The sequence below is a fragment of the Gaeumannomyces tritici genome (genome assembly GCF_000145635.1).
Source record: "Gaeumannomyces tritici R3-111a-1 unplaced genomic scaffold supercont2.7, whole genome shotgun sequence".
Lineage (NCBI taxonomy): Eukaryota > Fungi > Ascomycota > Sordariomycetes > Magnaporthales > Magnaporthaceae > Gaeumannomyces > Gaeumannomyces tritici.
The window spans coordinates 988,832-1,007,669 of NW_008804551.1; the positions used below are offsets into that span (position 1 = coordinate 988,832).

At 57.9% G+C, this 18,838-nt stretch overlaps 5 protein-coding genes across 5 annotated transcripts; 2 read left to right on the top strand and 3 right to left on the bottom strand.

Annotated features, from left to right (window-relative positions):
- Positions 1-5,367: 5,367 nt before the first annotated feature.
- Positions 5,368-5,993, bottom strand: GGTG_11646 (hypothetical protein; the record flags this gene model as incomplete). The annotated part of the gene is made up of 2 exons (XM_009229537.1): positions 5,777-5,993; positions 5,368-5,638 (listed from the first exon to the last, which is right to left on the bottom strand). Exons 1-2 carry the CDS (start codon positions 5,893-5,895, stop codon positions 5,368-5,370), a joined length of 390 nt encoding a protein of 129 aa, XP_009227801.1. The 5' UTR covers positions 5,896-5,993.
- A 1,271-nt stretch (positions 5,994-7,264) lies between these two features.
- Positions 7,265-9,420, bottom strand: GGTG_11647 (hypothetical protein). The gene is made up of 2 exons (XM_009229538.1): positions 8,314-9,420; positions 7,265-8,245 (listed from the first exon to the last, which is right to left on the bottom strand). Exons 1-2 carry the CDS (start codon positions 9,320-9,322, stop codon positions 7,767-7,769), a joined length of 1,488 nt encoding a protein of 495 aa, XP_009227802.1. The 5' UTR covers positions 9,323-9,420; the 3' UTR covers positions 7,265-7,766.
- Positions 9,421-9,754: 334 nt separating this feature from the next.
- On the bottom strand, positions 9,755-12,810 carry GGTG_11648 (hypothetical protein). The gene is made up of 5 exons (XM_009229539.1): positions 12,420-12,810; positions 12,069-12,345; positions 11,763-11,973; positions 11,136-11,687; positions 9,755-11,066 (listed from the first exon to the last, which is right to left on the bottom strand). Exons 1-5 carry the CDS (start codon positions 12,578-12,580, stop codon positions 10,069-10,071), a joined length of 2,199 nt encoding a protein of 732 aa, XP_009227803.1. The 5' UTR covers positions 12,581-12,810; the 3' UTR covers positions 9,755-10,068.
- A 444-nt stretch (positions 12,811-13,254) lies between these two features.
- Positions 13,255-17,159, top strand: GGTG_11649 (hypothetical protein). Its single transcript, XM_009229540.1, has 2 exons — positions 13,255-15,548; positions 15,615-17,159. Exons 1-2 carry the CDS (start codon positions 13,451-13,453, stop codon positions 16,895-16,897), a joined length of 3,381 nt encoding a protein of 1,126 aa, XP_009227804.1. The 5' UTR covers positions 13,255-13,450; the 3' UTR covers positions 16,898-17,159.
- A 166-nt stretch (positions 17,160-17,325) lies between these two features.
- On the top strand, positions 17,326-18,813 carry GGTG_11650 (hypothetical protein). Its single transcript, XM_009229541.1, has one exon. It carries the CDS (start codon positions 17,463-17,465, stop codon positions 18,528-18,530), a length of 1,068 nt encoding a protein of 355 aa, XP_009227805.1. The 5' UTR covers positions 17,326-17,462; the 3' UTR covers positions 18,531-18,813.
- The last annotated feature ends 25 nt before the right edge of the window (positions 18,814-18,838 follow it).

Genomic DNA, 18,838 nt, shown 5'->3' on the forward strand with positions numbered 1-18,838 from the left:
AAAAAAAAAAAAAAAAAAAAGACACGAAGGGAAAAAAAAAGGCCACCACAGTCATCCAAGTCTCTTCAATACGCGGCATGCAGGGTGCGAATTCACCTGCAGGGCGCCACCCCCTTCTCGGGCATTGATGGGCACAGCGCCCAGCACTGTCGGAGTCGGTTGTTGTTGCGTGCATGAGGAGGAGGATCCGCCTATGGTTCAATTGAGCGTGTGTGTGTGTGTGTGTGTGTGTGTGCTTGCCGCGTCGATACGGGTCCCCGATTTTTGCAAGCTGCGCCGCCCCTCGAATAGGACTGGGCCTGCATCCAGACAAAAGGCCAAGATTCTCATGAGGCAAGATGTGACCCGGTTCTTTCTGGAATCTGCAGTGAATACGAGATTGGCAAAAAAGCACCCCAAGAGAGAAAATAAAAGAAGGAGCTGACAAACAGCCTCACGGCCAGCGCGGGAACAGAAACCGAGGAAAGAAGCAACAAACATGGAGACCCACAGCAAGAGGTGAAGACGTCGTCAGCCCTCGTCGAAGCGCATGCCGCTAGGCCGTCGACGAATCTCAATCTCGGTGAGGAGGCGCAAAAAAAGAAAAAGAGAAACGCCAACCGTTCTTCCCTCACACGCCCGCGGCCACGCCAACTCAGAGCAAGAGAGGGGGTGCGTGGTGCGTGCCTGGTCATCGATATCCACCCCTGACAGGGGCCAGCTCCCCATCCCGATATCGAGGCGGACAAGGAGTTTGCGGGTTTCTGCCGAGAGCGACCTCCAGCTTGCCTTGTCTCCCGCCCCGGCATGGGTGTTCTTCTTTCATTTCTGCCATGTTTCTTGGTCTTTCCCTTCCTTCAATTTTGCCGGAACTAGACAGGTTGGGCTCGATCATTTATGATTATTGGCCGAGGCAGGGCCTGCCGCCAAGGAAAGCTTCCAAAATCTCTCCGACTCGCAACTCTGACTTTTTTTTCGTCCGCATCATTGTCCCGCACGCGGCGAGCGGAAACGTGGTCCGCGTTCGTCGATCCTCCTAGCGAACAACATCACCCCCATGCTCGGCCGTCCCACGCCAGTGGACAGAAAGAATGTGCCAAGACTGCGGCCTCGAACCTCTCGCTCCTTGTTCATCCCCATCGAGTCCGAGGGCTTTTGTTGGTCAATGCGGGAGCGGCTGATTTTCTGCCCGTCTTTGCTTTTCCTTTTTGTTGACCTTTTTTGGGGTCAATCTCAAGAACGCGGTGTGATGAGACGGACACTACCCCAATGTCCGCAGCCCGACGCAGGCGCGGACATGAGTTATCCTTATTTAATTATGATAAACCCCGCGACGAGATAGCTCCTGGCCAATACGCAGTCGGCATCTCGGGATTTGCATCTGCTATCTCGGTCGTGCCGCCTCGTGCACATGCAGGGACGCAGGCTGGACGGTAATGGCAGAAAAAGATATTGGATACTCAGGAGTGGCTAAGCAGGCCCTAATCCGGGCAAGGCCATGGTGGTGCTCTGGATAACACGCAGTAGCGCGCTGCACTGCGCCGGTATCAGCCGATTTGTCAGCGGTAGCCTTGTTGTTGTTCGCATTCCACAGCACAAGCTTGGGCGCTCTTGTCATCGTTGATTGTTGATAACAGCGCGTGGGAAGAACAAGAAATGTCGGGGCGTCGGCATGGGCTTGTCCCGCTGGTACGACTGCGGGCGAAGCCTTGAAACGGGCGGAGTCGGGCCTGGTCTTCTAGGTGGATTACAAAAAAAACTTGGTTGCGGAAATTGCGGGCAGAGCTTGGAGGGCCCCAGAATGGGTTGTTGATGTCACACCTTGCTCCAGCGGACCACCTCACAGGTGGTGTTGCGCGGGGAATCCCCGAGTATCGAACCTTCAGACGCGCCCACACATGCTCGTCCTGTCTTTCTGTCTTGTTTGCACGGGTCGATTTGGGCGAGATGTCTGTCGAGATGTCATCCAGGAGCCACGCTCCCAAAGTTTGCATGAAAAGCCAGCATGCATGCATATTTGATTGCATGCTGAGCAGGTGCACTAACATTTGGCCCGTAGGAACCGAGCACCACCAGACTGTGGTAGCATTAAATGTGCACAGCTCTCATTATGTCACCGCGATCGGGAAACATCCCATCCCGCCCGTCCGACCGCTCCTTCACTCAATCAAATGGAGAGCGTCCGATGGACCGAGGAGGAGTCCATAGCAGCGGGAGAAAAAAAAACAGCAGCAACAATACATGGGAGTGGTGGAGAGTGGACAACAAAACGGCAGGACTTGGCAACGGCTTGACACCGGTTCGAATCGGGTTGCATTGGCATCCCTCCCAGCTGCTGGAACGCGTTCAGACGGATGACGTATTTGGTGATCTTGCATCCTTGCCTGCCAGCCCACTCCAGCCCACATCTCCACCAGCCGGGACAGCCGGGCGTGGCAGGAATTGGGAATTCCAAGATTGCGCTCCGTGAATCGATTACCGCCAAGGCCGCGCTTTACCTGGCACTTCATACCCACCTAGGTACTTGGGTGGTAGCGATCGAGGCTGTGCAAGTGCCATCGGATTGGTGCTAGCAAAACATTGGACGCTCCCACTCCCCGAGGCAGGGAAGCAGGAAAAGCCAACATTTCGCTACCGACATGAAACTTTTGCGCGCGGCGGCCACAACGGCCCAGTTACCACCTGCCTGACAGGTAACCTGGCGCGGGCAGCTGTGCCAACATTGTATCCATCCTGCCAGGTGCAAAGTCTATCTGATGCAGGAAACCCAGCCGGCCCTCCCAAAACCGGTCACAGCACCCACGCTCCCAACGCTGCTGCCCTACCGCCAGATTATCGCTGTGGATCGACAGCCCCTTGGCTGGAACCGAGCCTTCGGTGCTGGACACAGGGAAGACGGGCTGCTGCCTGCTCGTCCCCGCCCTTCACGTCCCCGACACCTAGGTTCGACAGAACAGGAGACCACCTAGCCGAACAAATGCCAGGGCCATTTTTATTTTCATCTTCGACATGAGCTTGACCAATGTTCCACGTCTTGTCTTTCAAAAAAGCTTAACCGCAAAGACGGGGTCGCTTCCTCTGCCCGCCTCCCTCCTGGCTTGTCTGGAATGGATGGAGAGGGAGATGATGATGCCACCGCACCAAAACGCACGCCAAGTCATCCTGCGGGAGTGTGTGCCCGCTCCCCAATCTCCGTCTGTCTCGATATCATGGGGGGAGAGTATGACGGCCAGCTACAGGCGCCACAGTATCATGGATCTGGAGGGCCATCGTTGGCGAGCAACCCACCCGAGGCTAGGCACCCCCGTGCCCCCTCTGGATGTGGGCTCGAGCTTTCGTTCAGGGGTCGCTGGCAACCCACAGCGGCTACCCAGATTCGTCAATGTCCATCCGCCGACCTCGATAACCCAGCCGATGACACGGGAATGGGGCACCGCCCTATCACATCACGCAAACCCCCCACCGCTCGCCCTCGATGTCTCGTGCTTCTGGGGCGCCGAACTGCTCGGATGGACCGGGTCCCATGTGCTGCTGACCAATGTTGCCTCCCATCTTCAACAAACAAGCCCTCCCCGTCCATCCCGCATGGCAGAAGATTAAACATGGGACGAGGAGGGCCAGGCGCGCGGGTTGGCTGGCGACACGGCACGACCGCCGTCGAGTCCAGACCGTTGCAACGCAAACGCTTAGATGCTTCTGATGCCTGGATGGGCAGCCATCCTAAGAATACGTGTAGCCGCAGCTGCCCAGGCGGCTGCAGCGCCAAGCACCAGTAAAAGTAGAAAACCCCGTCAATTGGCATGTCGCGGCAAATACAATTTCAGTGGCTCGCTGATGGTGCAAACTCTCCGGCTGCAACGCTGAGGGATGGCTCTCAGGGGGCGAGGCAACCCCAATCCACGCCCCATTCGGTGGCCGTTCCTGACGATCCGGACCATCTCTGTACTGGTCAGTAAGGGTAACGGCAGTTGATGCTTTCTTTAAATCCGCCTTGTAGAGAGACCGCCGAATCTCTTTCCTTTCCGTCTTGTTCGACATCTAGTTGTCTCCTCTGGCTCCGAGAAGAAGGGGATACATACCTACCTAATCATCGCGAGTGCCATGTCCCATTTACTTGGAACAGAGTGAGCAGCCCTTATATATCCTCCTTTGCCACTGCGTCTGCAGCCACCCGTGGGGTTCTTGGGTTGTTGGTAGTACCGCACACAGCTGGACGCACTAGTTTCTTCCCGAAATCAAAGAGAGATATGCGAGGAGATGGGCGGGACAGTTGAACCACCCGCGGCCACGCGGGCTGCAGTAACTCCGGAGGGCCGTGGTGTCATGTCCCGCCCACCTATCTCTGTACCTACGACCCGCGTCACAGCCAAGGCCATCTGTGTGACGTTGGGGGAACACTTTCGAGGGGGCTGGCACACACAGGCGGGAGCAACAGCCAGGTAGCCTTCACAGCAAACAGCGCCCAGCTCCTGGCCTCGGTTGGCCCGAACCTAGAAGTTCCGTTCTGTGGTACCCGTTTCCTTGGAACGGGCCTTTCTTTGCTTGTTGCCTACGCCTCAACCTCCATCTCAGTCTACATGTGCATATGTATCTGATTGCACGCGACCACCCCCACCCTCCAGCCGTTTGCGTGGTTGCTTTTTAAATTTCAACGTCACCTCTCACTTATGGCAAATCATGCCCAGTCTGGTCGGGCCAGTAAGGACTCGGATAGGGGGATGCGGCTTTTGTTAGCTGGCCGACCATCTTTGCTTCTCTCAGCTCAGACCGTTGGAAAAGCTGAGGCGGAGTGGTGGAAAGGATTTCTGGGGTAGCATCAGGAATACCACCCGCCCAACCTCCCTTGCCACACCCCGTCAGTCTGCTTGCTTATTCTGCTCGTCCGAGGAGGTGAGTGGTGTGGCTTGTACATACGTGCATATCCAGGCACCTATGCAGACACGGAGACTGCTTCGTTTTTGGCTTCCTGATTCTTCCTACGGCAGAATCTCCTTTGCGTCTCGAACCCCGCACCAGCTCTGGGCCAAAGTCACCAGGGCGTATTGCTCACATATAGGGGGCCCCTTGGTAATATCTGAACCGGTAGATGCCCAGCAGTGGTTGCGCCGGCACACCAACGTAGCGAGCTCCGAGATTAGTATCGGTGGCAAAACGATGGACGGTTGGTTGGCTTTGCTTTGCTTTGCAACTGGACAATACCACATGCAGACGGCCACCACCACGGCCACCACCCTCCAACGTCCCACGCGGACATTACACACACTCGCCACCGCCACCGCCCGCCACTCATGTGGCTGCCCTCCTGGAAGGCATCGTGAGACGCCGGGTCGAGGCGAGCGCCTTGTCGATCGGCGAGACGGGCTATCAGTGGCGGTCGACGAAGCTCGCTCAACCCATGGCCACACCCGGCCGCATGCCGCCGCGGCCACTTTCTAGTTTTGGCGCCGGCGCACAGGGGACATGGGCGCGTCCTATCCAGTGGACGACCACAGCCTCGCCCGTAGCCCTCCTTTCCTCATCCCTCGCATGCTGCTGCTGTCCCTCCCATACCATCCATCCGTCTGATATGGACACGATGCATGCAGGACGGCAACCACCACATCGGGGGAGAGGGGAAAAGCTGATGGCGGGGCTTGTCTCGGAGCGGCGAGATGCGACGCTGCAGAAGAGAGAAGGCAATGTAATGTCGTGAGTGCAGGCCGGTTCTGGGGGGATGGGTGGCCAATGGGTTCGCCCGTCAGGCTGCTCGAGACTGCGACGCGAGCGCGTGCGGGCCGCGAGGGGGGGTGCGCCTTACCGCTGGTCCTGGGGGGACTGGATCTGGAAGCTCTCCGTGACTTCGGACCTCTCATTTGCCTGCCCCTGAAGGCTACATGATGCCGGTGGTGGCAGCGGCATACGGCAACTCCGTGACATGTCGAGGAGCGGTCGTGTTACCGCGGGCGGGCGTACAGGTACGGGTGTTCCGTGTCATTTTTGTTCCGAGCGCCCAGATGCGTCCCGGCGCGTTCGGGAGATGGCAAGTCGTGTCGACGTCCGTTGACGGACCGGCGGCTGTGGTGATTCCCCCAGAAGGGTTTGTTCTCTCCCACTCTTTCTGCCACTATCCCACTTCTTCGTTCGGTTGTGGAAGCATGCTTACCAAACCGGCAGGCACCTACCTTCCTTACCCCTCGCTTGTGTAGCCTCCTCGGGACCACCCCCTAACCCCTAATTGCCTTTCCCTCTCCCTCTCCCGGTGCAGTGGTGCCGTGACCCGTCGGGATCGGGTGTTTTTACATGCAATGCCACGCGCGGCCTCGCCCGGGTCCTTGGAGGTGTCACGCCGCCTTGCTAGCAAACTCTACCCCTTCATGCTGTGCGAGGACGCTCAAGAAAAATAACGAGAGTAGGGGTCTTCGGAGCTTGCCAGCATGAACTGGCGTGTTCGGGAGTGCGTTGTTGTTTGTCCCACGGTTGGTTCTAGACGCGTGCTCGTTTACCACTCTTACGAAGAAGTGGCAAAGGGAAGTAAAGATACCTTACCCATTCGGTGTTGGGGCCATTGGAGGATGTTCACCAGAGACCAGGCGGGAAGTGTACCAAAACAGGGCTGGACCGCGGTGAAGAGCAACGAGAGAATGGGCTGTTGCTCGTAACACCGCGGTTTTAAATTTGTGTCCACCACAGAGGCCTCATTCCTACCCGCCTCGCATTACCCATGCAGGGTATGCTACCTCTGTCTGCGGCCGTCTGACCTGGCTGTAAAAGCCTTGCAATCTCTTCCTAGACCAATCCAATTGAGCTTTGGGTCCCTGGAATACAACATCTTGTCTGATACTATGTAGATGTGATTGGATGAGGGCTGTTGTTTTTATTTGGCCTTGCCATCCATGCCCAGCCGCGCGCGTCGCTCCTTTCCCTTCTTCTCGGCTCTTTTGCATATTAATTGGCTATAGATGCCATTTTAAGACGACGTCATAACTTTTCAATGCTCCCAGCCTTGGTAAGCAAAAGCTTGCTCCTTGATCGTCTGGGTGGCAACTTCAGGCGAAATGGACACCTGCCGGGAAAAGGGGTCGGGCGTAAGCCTTGCGGCTCTCTGCAAACCGCCAAATTTTCTTGACCAATTGATATTAGAGCATTGAGATATCAGAGTATTGAGAGGTGCACAAGAGAGGTCACAGGAGGACTCTGGAAAATGAGAGTGGAGAAATGAGGCCAGGGATGGCATATCCATTTATGTGGCTGTCTGTCGAATGTGTCTCTCACTTGCCAACGCTTCCGTGGCCAGGTCCAGAAGCCACTGGTGGGAATCGCCAACCTACGTGGACCGAGTCGCGGGAATTCGAGTTGAATATAAGTCCACCAGCTAATTCGTGATGATCCGATTCCAAGTTTCTCTATTCATTTTCAAATCCGAGCCTCGTAACTCAATCTATCCAAGCGCGATTTGCATAGTTATACACCGATACTCTTCGGGGGCACGCCTGGGCTGACTTGCGATACCCTTTGATAGAGTTCCGCATGCACCACCTTTTGTCCCCAGCCGTGCGTAGGTAGCCGATAACCTTGTGTTCTAGTCCAATATTTGGGCTCCATTCTGATCCCTTCTATGTGGGTGCTCTGTACTCCCCACAGAGCAGAATGCCGAATCGTCCCTCGTCGGATGACTGGTGCTGTCCAAAAGTAGCTCGTTTGGCGTGATAGGCGTTGACGCCAGGGGAGTTGCTGTTGAGGCACTCCCTCTGCTGCTTTTCCCGACTGTGTAGGTCGGCTTCGATTATTTCCTCGACTCTCCGTCAACTTCATACGTGGGCCCATCCATTCTCCACTAGCACCTGCATCTCATTGATGAGGCAGAACGTGCCCTTTTCATCCCGTTTCTTTTGCCCTGGCCGCTGAGTGGGCTTCTTGCTGTCGTCGCTACCCGTCTCCTTCTCCCCCTCCTTCTTCCACTGCTCGACCAGCTTCCGGGCGCGCCACTCTTTGATGGCCGGGGTGGTGGTAAGGCGGCGGAGTCGGTTCCGCCAGAGGCCCACCAGGACTTGCAGGGGAGATAGCCAAGCCTTGCCGGGCGGAGGGTGGACCGCGTCGTAGGCCTCGCCGTGGTAGCCGACGCGGACGTTGGGGTTCAGGAAGACGCCCTTGGTGGACGAGAGCTGGTTGTCGGCGTGTATGAGGCAGCACTCGGACCCTTCAAGGTGGTGCAGCGCCAGACTGTCGTCGATGCCGCGGAAAGCAAGAGGGTCCTCTGCGATTGTGAAGGGGCGAGCGGGCATCGCAACTGTCCCTGGCGTGTCAGTATCGGAGCTGGCTGGGTAGGAAGAGAAGTGGGTAACTAAAGGGACTTACCCAAACCGTTCCAGCAGCTTTTGACGGGCACGGGCACGCTGAGCTTCATGGCGCGACGCGACGTGAAGGAGCGGAAGTAAGGCCAGGTGTGGGTGGCGTGCTCGTGGCCGTCGGCGTCTCTGAGCGCAAAGGTGTCGTAATATGACGGGGGCTTCTGGAAGTCGAGCGAGCACGCGGCGCCGTAGCTGCCGCCGTTGGTGGCGAGCAGGGCCAGGACGTCGTCGACGGTGAAGACGACGTCGCCGAGGAAGAGGACGCGATCAAAAGTGCGCGCCCGGGGGCCGTCCTTGACGTCCGTGCCCTTCCCCGTGGCATCGGCGACGGCGGCAGGGTTGGCCATGTCGCGCAGGGGCGCCAGGGACCGGTTGCGCAGGCGCGAGAGGTACGGGATGCGGCGCAGCTCGTGGCGGCCGCGCGACGTGGGGATCCAGCCCGGCGTCCCTGGCGGTACCTCCCTCTCGACCTCTTCCTTGTGGGTGGTCGGGTCGAGGACGATGTCGCGGGCCACGCCGAGGTCCCCCAGGGCCGCGTCGAGCTCCCGCAGGGCGTCGGCGGAGCGGTCCCAGCTGCCGCTCTCGTGGATGGCGACAAAGACGTTCTCGGGGCCGAGGGCGCGGGCGAGGTCCAGCACGGCGGCGTTCCAGTGGCTGCGCAGGATGGCCTCGTTGTTCCAGTGCAGGCTCGCGATGTAGACGCGGGGAGGGCGCTGCAGGCGGAGCGACTTCTGGAGGTCGTCAATGGCGGCCTGCCAGCGGCGCGTCTTGACTGCGTCCTCATTTTTGTTGGTGTTGGTGCTCTCACTGCCGGCATCGGGCGATGAGGCCGAGGCCCCGGAGCCGGCACCGGGCTGGGCGATGGCCGAGCCCGGGAGCGGGTGGACCGCGGCCTGCTGCAGGCGGCGGCAAATGTAATGCACCTCGACCGCGTTCCAGACCACGAAAAGGAGCAGCAGCGCGCGCAGGATTCTCCGCGACCGCAGGCGGCGAGGAAGGAGTGTGCCGGGCGCCATGGCTTTTGGGTAACGAGGAACAATCGCCTACCAAACCATCGATGTCGCGTCCTTCTGCATCACCCAGATGAATCTCATGGGATGCTCGGGGTTGATTTGATGCTGCATGGTTGGAAAGCATGCTGGACGTCAAGGTGTCAATGCTGGTCGTAGTTTGATTGGCCATGTCTAGATGTTGGGCCCACAATTTGTTCGCGCCTTCCTGTGTTGGTGGCATCTCGATCAGGAAGGCATGAACATCACGGTAAATGATATGAAGAGATGCATTGCCATCCGGACCACCCACTCCTTCTAGAATAGCTCAAGGGTCTACGGATGTACTGCTGCCGCATCATGGCCGAGTTCGATAAAAGGACCGGCGTACCGACCGCAGTGTACAACCGGGGTACCTTTATAAAGCGGGGGAACAAGTACTGGGCGGCGCAGATAAGATTCCGGGAGAGCACAAACAGCGACCACAGCCTAAAAGACTGGCGAGCCATGAAGTTACTCTATGAAAACTAAAATAGCTGTCTGCTGTAGCTTGTTGGACAGGGCACATCCTTAAGAAAAGAAGAAGGGGTTGGATGGAAGACATCATGGCACACGGGATTGACACCAAGCCCCTCTCCCTCGAACCCAAGATTCACACCCGTGCCTCATTCATGGTTGTGACTGCCCAGCGCCTGCTGCCATCGATAACATACGAATTGAGAGTCTACCGAGGTAGCTAGGTAGGTAGGTCCCTAGCTAGCTACCCAAGTCGATCATTCTGTTTCGAACCCCTGGTCATAATCATCCTCGTAGTATCCGCCACCGCTCCCCAGCCTAGACATTCCCCTTGGAGCCGTCTCAGGCGTCGGAGTTGAAGGCCGTAAGATCTGCCTTCCCATTGCTGTAGGGGACAAAAAGACCGGCGCCGAGTTTCTCGACGACAGGCTTATCTGTCTCCCCGCGTCCTGGAAGGCGGGAAGCCCCCTGACCGGGGACCCCCGCCCGCCGTTGGTGAGAAAGACCTTGAAGACAGTGGCAAGCCCGCAATCTTCAACGAGCGCCTGGATACACTCGACGAGAATTTCGAGAAGGGGGAGAATCCTCTCCCTATCGAACAAGGAGATGGAATCCAGCATGCAGTACACCTCGGTGCCGACCGGGAACTGGGTAAGCAGATCACAGAGCGCTTGGCACAGCGCGTTGCACGCCGTTCGCGGCTCCGAAGACCTCAGCTCGTCCACGTCCTGAAGGGTCTGGAGGAAGCCGAGGTCCAGCTTGTCGAGCTCCGTCAGCTTCAGGACCAGCTGCATCACGACGGACCGTAGCAGCCCGCCGGGGCCAAACTCGAGGTCGGTCGGGCTGGTGTGGAGACCGCAGAAGAAGTGCACGACGACGGCGTCCGGGCGCGCCGAGACCAGGCTCGTGACGAGCGTGCCGGCGAACACGGACGCGGCCGAGATGGGGTCGGCGCCGGACAGGCTGGTGTTGACGAGCAACAGGGCCGGGCCGGGCCCGGCCAGCCAGGCCCGGAAGCCTGGGTGTTGCAGGGCCGAATTCGCCTGGGCCTGGTCCTGCGGCCGGTGGCGGCCGCGGTAGAGCAGCACGCGCGCCAGCTCCTGGTTGGCCTGCGCCGAGAACTCGGCCCGGTCACGCCGACCCGCCAGGATCGACCAGAGCTGGTCGGGGCCGAGGAGCGCCGCTGGCGGGGCTCCCGTCGCCGCCGCCGCCCCCATCGCGAGCTGGGCTTGCAGCTCTCGAATCTGCCACGCTTCTGTGTGTGTGTCAGTATGCCGAGATTCGAATCGGCGCGCCGTCCTGGGGTCTTGAGGGTTGCACATACGCTCCCGCACGCGGTCTTCCAGTATGCCCAAGAGGCTGTTCTTTCCATCGACCTGAATTCTCGCCGACTCGCGAGCGGCTATGCTGGCTTGCCTCTGACCCTCTCTCTTGGCCATGAGCTTCATCTCCAGTAGGATTTCCTGGCCCTGGCTCTTTATCGCTCGCAGTTCTGCTTCGTACGCGTTCTTGTCTTCTTCCCTCGCTTGCCTTGCCTCTTCATTGCTCTGTCTGATGAGCTTCAAATCCGCATTGGCCTCGATGAGGTGGCCTTTCACTACTTTGACGTTGTCCGCTACGGCCTTGGTGGCCCTGCACGCCGACACGACGCCGGCACCGACTGCATCTACCTTGGCATCAATCGTGCCGACACCGACGCCGACAATGCCGACATTGCGGCCGATTCTGACGATGGCCGCATCACGAGCCAGCGAGACAGCCTGCTGGAACTCCAGGGCGCGTTTCGTAACGCTCTGGAGTATTTCGTCTGGGCTCGGTGGAGAAGGCGGTAGGGGTGCTGTCTCGTTGCCGAAGACACTCTGCATTTTCCTCTGAACTTGAGCGGTTGGTGAATGTAAGCCCCAAGAATCTCACCAAAGGCTTGTAGGATGCCAACGTTGGCTTCACTTACTGCCTTCGGTACGCCGTTTCTTTTTGGCCATCACCTGGAGCATGTCCCTGATGGAATTGACAACGGCTTGGTAGAGGTTGTCGGCATGCCTCCTGACCTCGGGCTCGTCGCTGAAACCATGTTTGGTTGGATCGGATTTGCTAAGGATTTCCCGCAGCTCGGTAAAGGTGTTGATGATTGTCTGCTTTCGCTTCTTGGAATTTTCTGCAAGCTATTGAGACTGCTGTATTAGGGAGGTGAAGCACGTACGAGGTAGGCACCACGTGCCAGATGCGCCGCTCAAGTAGATGTGGTAGGAATGATTACCTTGAAAAGCACGGCAACGCCTGCTTTCACGATGGCCAGGCCATAATCGCTGGGTATGAGGGCAAACCACGGGTCAATGGCGTCTTTGGCATCGCCCATCCCGTACCAGATCTTGTGCCAGAAGCCATTTTTGCTTGCCTCAAAGCCCTGGCTCGTCTCTATGATGTCCTCGCCGAGCTTTTCCCATCTGGCTGCGTCTGCCTCGTGCCATTCTAGCTGGAACGAATGGGACTCGAAAGTATCGGGAATCAACCAGCTCAGGTCTCGCAGCAAATCTCTGTTTGTTGGGTTAGACCTATGATTGAAATGGATAAACAGATGTGCCATGGGGCAGGGCATCTCTACACGTACATGTGAGGCTTGGGCTCGTAGCGGTTTGTGTGGGGATTGTAAGTCGAGGAACCGCCGAGCGTACCGGGGTAGGCCGTGGCAGCATCGTGATCTATGAATGAAACAATGGTCTTGGTTTCGTTTCCTCCAACGTCGCCGCCACTCGCTCTGGAAGTCATCATAGTCAAGCCCGATCCAGGCCCAAGGAATTGCTGGAAGTTTCGGCCATATACTGGTGGTGATTTCTGTATTAATGGGAGCTACCTAGGTAGCTGGGTGCCATGCTTGCGGCTTAATTTGGTTTCGGGCTCGTAGGGCTTTTCGCATCCGTATCTGGACGTATAATTTCGTTCAAAGACCTGCACATTGACAGTGATTCTAACGCAAAAACTCCAGGAAGGCAGGCCAGGAGATGTAAGACTGAATGGGTACGAGGATAAGCCGACATGCACAGCTGTTTCTTGTGATTAATCCCGGCCACTTGCAGGTCTCTCGCACACTGGAATCCTGATAGGCTGCCCCGAGTATGAAAATGACGCACACCTGCATGCGCCTCGCAGATCGGGCATTCATACAGACATGGAGATGAGTACTGCCTTGGGGCAGGCCACGGAGCCTTGATGCACCATGTGCCCCGCGCGGCAACTGGCCGAGTTTGGGGGCATCCGTCTTCCAATCATAAAGCCCTGATCTGCTACACCAAAATTCGGTCTCAGTGCAACGCACGCGCACATTGAGGGGGAAGAATGGGAAAGGGTGGCGGGATTCCCGACGCGGCAAGTGCGGCTGGTCATAGCTGGGTACCTACCCTACCAGGCGGGCAGACATTGCCTCCTTGCTGCGGCTCTTGGCTGAGTGAGGGTGAGAATTAAGGACGGTTGTGAGCGAGAGTTTGATCTATGTCTCCGCCACTTTCTTCGAGTCAGCATCCCTCCCCAGAGCGCCAACCCGTCCGCTGTGTGTAGCTCGGCCATCCCACAGTATTTCGCCTATCCCAGAGAGAAGCACCAGAAAGCCGTACGGCCAAGCCTTTGTTCAAGCCCTTTATCGACATGCCCTCTGAGAAAGCGCCGGCTGGGGCAGAGAACGAGGCCAACCAGCCATGTGCGCTGGGCACAGGCCATGCCAAAAGCTCCAGCGATGGCGTGAATGATAGCGACACCACCGGTATCGAATGGAACGAGGAGCGGCGCAACAATCTAGTCGCCGACTGGAAGTTCATGGACTTCGAACACTTTAAAAACAGGCATGGCCCAGACGAAGGCATGCACATCATTGAGGCTCTGCGAGCCCATCCGTACATTGAAGAGGAGATCTGGAAAGAGACCCGTGATCGCGGCATGCGATGGAAGTCAACAGAGCCTCGGATGGGACGGGGGTTCAAGACCGACCACGAGGGAGGCCAAGAGACCGAGCACGTCCAACGCATCAGGATCCAGTCGCCGGCCCTCATCCTTATGCTCTCCCGCCTCACGGGCCACGGAGACAGCTGGAATACCGACAGGCCGAGGACCTTCCTCCGGCCATTCCGTACCATGTACTATTACAGAAACTATATGAAAGATATCCTCACCATGATGGAGAAGAGATTCGGAGCGCCCCAGACAGGAATGACGACCCCAGACGCCAAACCTGCTCCAGGGGTGGACGCCGCCCAGCCGTCCGACCAGGAAGACGGCAGCGAAAGCGACTTTCTCGATCTGGGTGAGGAGGACTTCGATGAACCCGACCTTGACGAGGTGGTCAGTGGTGATATCGCAAATACCGCTACAGCGCTGCAGCACGTCAGGAAGTACCTCGAGTTTGTGGACAAGCACATACTCCCGCAGTGGGAAGCAGCTCAAGGGATCGAGAAGAAGAGGGCAGCCTTCCTCGACCTTTGGATGTCCTTCATTGTGGGGGAGATGCTGTACCGCCCACCCACTGTCGACCCTCCCAAACTTGGGGACAAGAAATCACAGTCGGTCAAGAAAACGGACCAGAGCGTCTGGCGACTCTACTCCATCAACCAGGATATGTATGAAGATGGCCCGCCGGATGACTACAAAGTTAACAAGAGGCGAGGGCTATATCTCCACGCCTACTACATCGACTATGATGGCGCGAGGTACCAACCAGTCCGAGACAGGTTCAATATTCAGGACTACGAGGGCGAGAGGGATATCACCGAATTTCCAATCTACCCACTTCGCTTCGCAAAGGACTCCACGAGACTGATGAGGAATTTTATGGATCAGGGAAGGCAGTTCCAGCTTATCAAGACGGAGAAATATCTCTACTACGACGGGTGGACGCTCACTCGGGGGCCAACAAGCCGTGACGAGGACAGCAACGAGTTGACCTCGGAGCATATCGATGGCAGCGTCATCGTTGACTTTCTCGAGGGCTACAAAGCAGACCCATCTCTTGGTCAGCCCGCCTTCGAAGGCCTTGTGCGGTTCAAAGATGTCGTGTGGCTTGATGTTGATGACCCCATGGAGATTCGCCACTGGCTCAACGACAAGCGCCAGGGAAGCCCGTATACTCTCATGGAAAAAACGCAGCGGAGCGAGTTTTTTGGGATATACCTCGTCGCCCGCCACATGAAGGAAAGCAAGTTCATGCGCTGCTGGAAAGCCGGGAATTCTAATGATCTCGATGGGGATGACCTGGCCTTATTGCCGCGCCGCGCCGTCGCTTTCGCCCTCCGCGAGCGCAAGTTCATCCTGGCCGACATCAACATGTTTCGGATGATCCCCAGGCAGCAAGATGTGTTCAAGGACCTGAAGATCGATCCCAAGCACAAGCAGATGATCGAGTCTCTGGTCAAGACTCACTTCGAGAAGCAGGCGATGCAGAAGGCCTACGGCACCGGCAACCTCAACCAGGATCTGATCCGCGGCAAGGGTTCGGGGCTTTTCATGCTGCTCCACGGCGTCCCGGGCGTCGGGAAGACGGCGACGGCCGAAGCCATCGCCCAGGTCAACTCGAAGCCGCTGTTCGCAATCACCTGCGGCGACCTGGGATTCGAGGCTGGCAAAGTCGACGCGTCTCTGCGAAACATCTTCCGCTTGGCACATCTCTGGGACTGTGTGCTCTTGCTTGACGAAGCCGACGTGTTTCTGTCTCGCCGAGAGGTCTATGACCTGAAAAGGAATGCACTGGTTTCTGGTAAGTACCTGAACCTGAACGAGGCAGGTGGCTAGGTAAGAAGCAGCTGGCTGACTTAACTCTTAGTGTTCCTTCGTGTGCTCGAGTATTACTCTGGGATCCTGTTCCTGACTACCAATCGGGTCGGCCATCTCGATGAAGCCTTCAAGTCCCGCATCCACGTCAGCCTGTACTACCCCCCGCTGACCATTCAGCAGACGGTGGCCATCTTTGACGTCAACATCCGACAGCTAGAGATGATCGAGGCGGAGAAGCAAAGACTGATGAGTGAAGAGGGGTCCGTAGTTCCCAAGCGGCCCAAGATGATCATCGACAAAGCCAATCTCCGCCAGTATGCAGAGTGGCACTGGCGCGCACACGAGCAGTGGGAGCGTTGGAACGGCCGTCAGATCCGTAATGCCTTCCAGATTGCATATTCGCTCGCCCACTCGCCCGAAAATCGACCCGCGATGGATGGGCAAGGGAGGGTGATATCACAGGCCCAGCTGCGGGTGGGCAGGCCGCAGCCCGCCGCGGTGGGCGGCGACAATCCGATGCCCGCCGGCGCCGGCGACCAGGCCCTAGAGCGGCCCCTGAAGCTGGACTACACCCAGTTCGAAGAGGTCGCAAATGTTATCGAGAAGTTCGATAACTACCTCTATGACACCCTGGCTGGCACGGCGACCGATGCTGCCCGCGACGCTGGCATGCGCGCCGACCTCCATAACCACACCGCGCAACGCCCGGACAGGTTCCTTCCCCAGCCCCGGCCAGCTTACCCACCCTCGCAGCGACAGCAACAAGCGGCGGGTGGCTTCCGTCCACGTCAGCGCCAACAGCGCTTCACGCCGGACCAGCCCGCTGGGGGCGCCGGACCGGCAGCGGGCGGGCGATGTGCGCCTGCGAACCAGCAACCCCTGCGTCCGTATCGTACGCCCGGTGCGCGCGAGGCTCCGAGAGGCGGCGGTACACCACCACAGAATCCGAGGAGAGATTTACCCCTACGACAGCAGCAGCAGCAGCGGAGGGGAGCCGGCCTAGCCGGTCCAGGCCGCGCGAGGGACACGTCCACAGAGGCCTCGAGCTGGCAAAACGACGGCGGCTTCGGCAACGAGGCAGGGGACTGGGGCCTGCAGCCGCAGGGCGGCGAGGCGGGTGGCGGCGAGGATTATGGCAGTTCCGGTTACAATGACAATAGCGGAGCGCCGCGGGGTGGTCAGTTTGGTGGCCGTGGCGGATACTATAATGAGCACGACGAGTTTGACGCGGGAATGGACGATCTGGAGCATGGGTATGAAAACGACCATGAGGACTATGAGGGGAACTGCGCTACAGAGGAGCAGCTGGATGACGAGTACGGCCAGTACTGAGGTGTATGGCATCGATAGTATATCAGGAAATGTGCCGGATGTGGTGGCGAAAATTGGGTCGGGTTGGAGGTTGCGATATAAGATGAAGGGTGGCGGGCTCTTCTGACGCATTAGCATGGCCCAACTGGCTGCAAGCAGTTGGAAAGCTTCTGCAACTGGTTTGGGCCCCCGCGAACCCGCTGCCGACTTCTAAAAGTCCCAGTCACAGGAAACCTACCACTGAGACAGACTACCCTAAATCAGGAAGCCTTTCGGAAACCCTATGGGGACGGCTCGTTTCTTTGCTGCTGTGGTGTATAAATGCCGCCCGAGATGACCCCATCAGGGATCACAGCAGTTTGTCAGGGGCATGGCCCGTGCATGTCGTGCCGCCTCTTGAGCCCCACATATGATCGCGGGAGTTTGCCCTTGATTTCTCAGGGCGGGCTGCCATTTTCGTCGAGACGAAGATGATGAATCAGACCAGCACCCACCAAGAAACAACTAGCGTAGCTATCATCGGGCGAGATGATAGCCCTGCTGTTTCAGACAATCCCTCTCGTTGGATCCTAGTCGCGCCCTTATTATGATCGCACAAGGGCTGCGGCGCAAAGCCTTCCAGCCATCGCCGGCCTTTCTCTGCTTTCAACAGCGGTCCTCAGCTCCCTTGAGCACCTGGCAGATCCATAGGGGCACCGGGAGATTCAACCCGATTATGGAAGCCACTGCCAAGCCTCTAGATCCCAAGGAAAAGGCGATCGCCCGAGGGCTTGCATTCACCTGCAACTACAAGAGATTCGACGTACAGCCGTCGTCACAGGACCGATGGGAACCCGTGCCGGGCCTCAGAATCTGGGCCGCCCCGCACCACGGCGTGCCATACAGGTCCATGCACTACATGGAATGGCCGGGGCACGTCCTGGTGGACAAGCTGCTGGACGTGTTCGCCGAGAAGAGCCGCACGACCCCGCTCTGGATCATGCCCGAGGCCGTCAACGAGACCGACGTCAAGACCAGGGCCGTCGTGCGCCTGACCCAGGAGCGCCGCCTCAGGGTCGCGCTCCTGAAGGCCCTGGAGCTGCACGGCTACGACAGGCAGGGCAGGAAGGCCAAGCCCTCGTCGCCGGCCGCGCGCTCGGTCCCCGAGCCCGTCCACGCCAACCGCAACGATCCCGACGAGCTCTACGGCATGGTGAAGCTCACCTGCGTGGCGATGCAGATCGCGAACTTTCCCATGGACAAGATGGTGGCGCACTTTGTTAGGCTGGTCGAGAAGCTGAAGGGGCGCCTGGGCTGCCGTGCCGGAATGCGTCCCGAGGCGGTGGATGACCGCGACCGGCCCAGCGCAGGGAGACCAAATAACTATGCCCCGAGGTCGGGCACCAGAGACGAGTTTCCGAGCAGAAGCAGCCCTCAAAAGAGCAGACCTAGAGACAGCGGATCTAGAGACAGCAGATCTAGAGACAGGGGACCTAGAGACACTGGATTGAGAGATGGCGGATCTAGGGACAACGGGTTTAGGAACAAGGGGCCGAGAGACAGCGACTCTGGTAGGTCATCGCATGATAGAAAACCAAAAGGGAGGAACGCATCATTCCGGGATACGGATGACCCAGACTGGGCAAAGATCATGGTATTCAATCGACGGGCATGAGCAGGCGATTTGAGATGACAAAATCTCATGCCTGGGAACACGTCAATAAAATCTGTAGGTGAATCGCTCCCATCCCAAGTCTTGGCTAGCCCCTTCATATGTTCTCGTCTCGATACCCAGGCGGTATGCTGTGGCAGGCAAGGCATCCCACGTGCTGAAGTCAACCTACAGTTGACAGGTGCACAACAGATTTCACTCAGAGTCGTAACGGTATACAGAGAGACTTGAAGTTATAATTAAAACAGCCAGTCCCATGGCCATACCTTGTTTGAATTTTTTCTCCTTCCCAATCGTCCACGTCGAGGTTC

What these genes read in the sequence shown, in the direction of transcription:
- GGTG_11649 (XM_009229540.1), top strand. Translation starts at nt 13,451, where the DNA reads ATGCCCTCTGAGAAAGCGCCGGCTGGGGCAGAGAACGAGGCCAACCAG. An exon ending in AAGGAATGCACTGGTTTCTG is followed by an intron (nt 15,549 to 15,614) that starts GTAAGTACCTGA and finishes CTTAACTCTTAG; the next exon opens with TGTTCCTTCGTGTGCTCGAG.
- GGTG_11650 (XM_009229541.1), top strand. Translation starts at nt 17,463, where the DNA reads ATGATCGCACAAGGGCTGCGGCGCAAAGCCTTCCAGCCATCGCCGGCC.
- GGTG_11648 (XM_009229539.1), bottom strand. Translation starts at nt 12,580, where the DNA reads ATGATGACTTCCAGAGCGAGTGGCGGCGACGTTGGAGGAAACGAAACC. An exon ending in TACGAGCCCAAGCCTCACAT is followed by an intron (nt 12,346 to 12,419) that starts GTACGTGTAGAG and finishes CCCAACAAACAG; the next exon opens with AGATTTGCTGCGAGACCTGA. An exon ending in GCGTTGCCGTGCTTTTCAAG is followed by an intron (nt 11,974 to 12,068) that starts GTAATCATTCCT and finishes CAGTCTCAATAG; the next exon opens with CTTGCAGAAAATTCCAAGAA.
- GGTG_11647 (XM_009229538.1), bottom strand. Translation starts at nt 9,322, where the DNA reads ATGGCGCCCGGCACACTCCTTCCTCGCCGCCTGCGGTCGCGGAGAATC. An exon ending in AAGCTGCTGGAACGGTTTGG is followed by an intron (nt 8,246 to 8,313) that starts GTAAGTCCCTTT and finishes CGCCAGGGACAG; the next exon opens with TTGCGATGCCCGCTCGCCCC.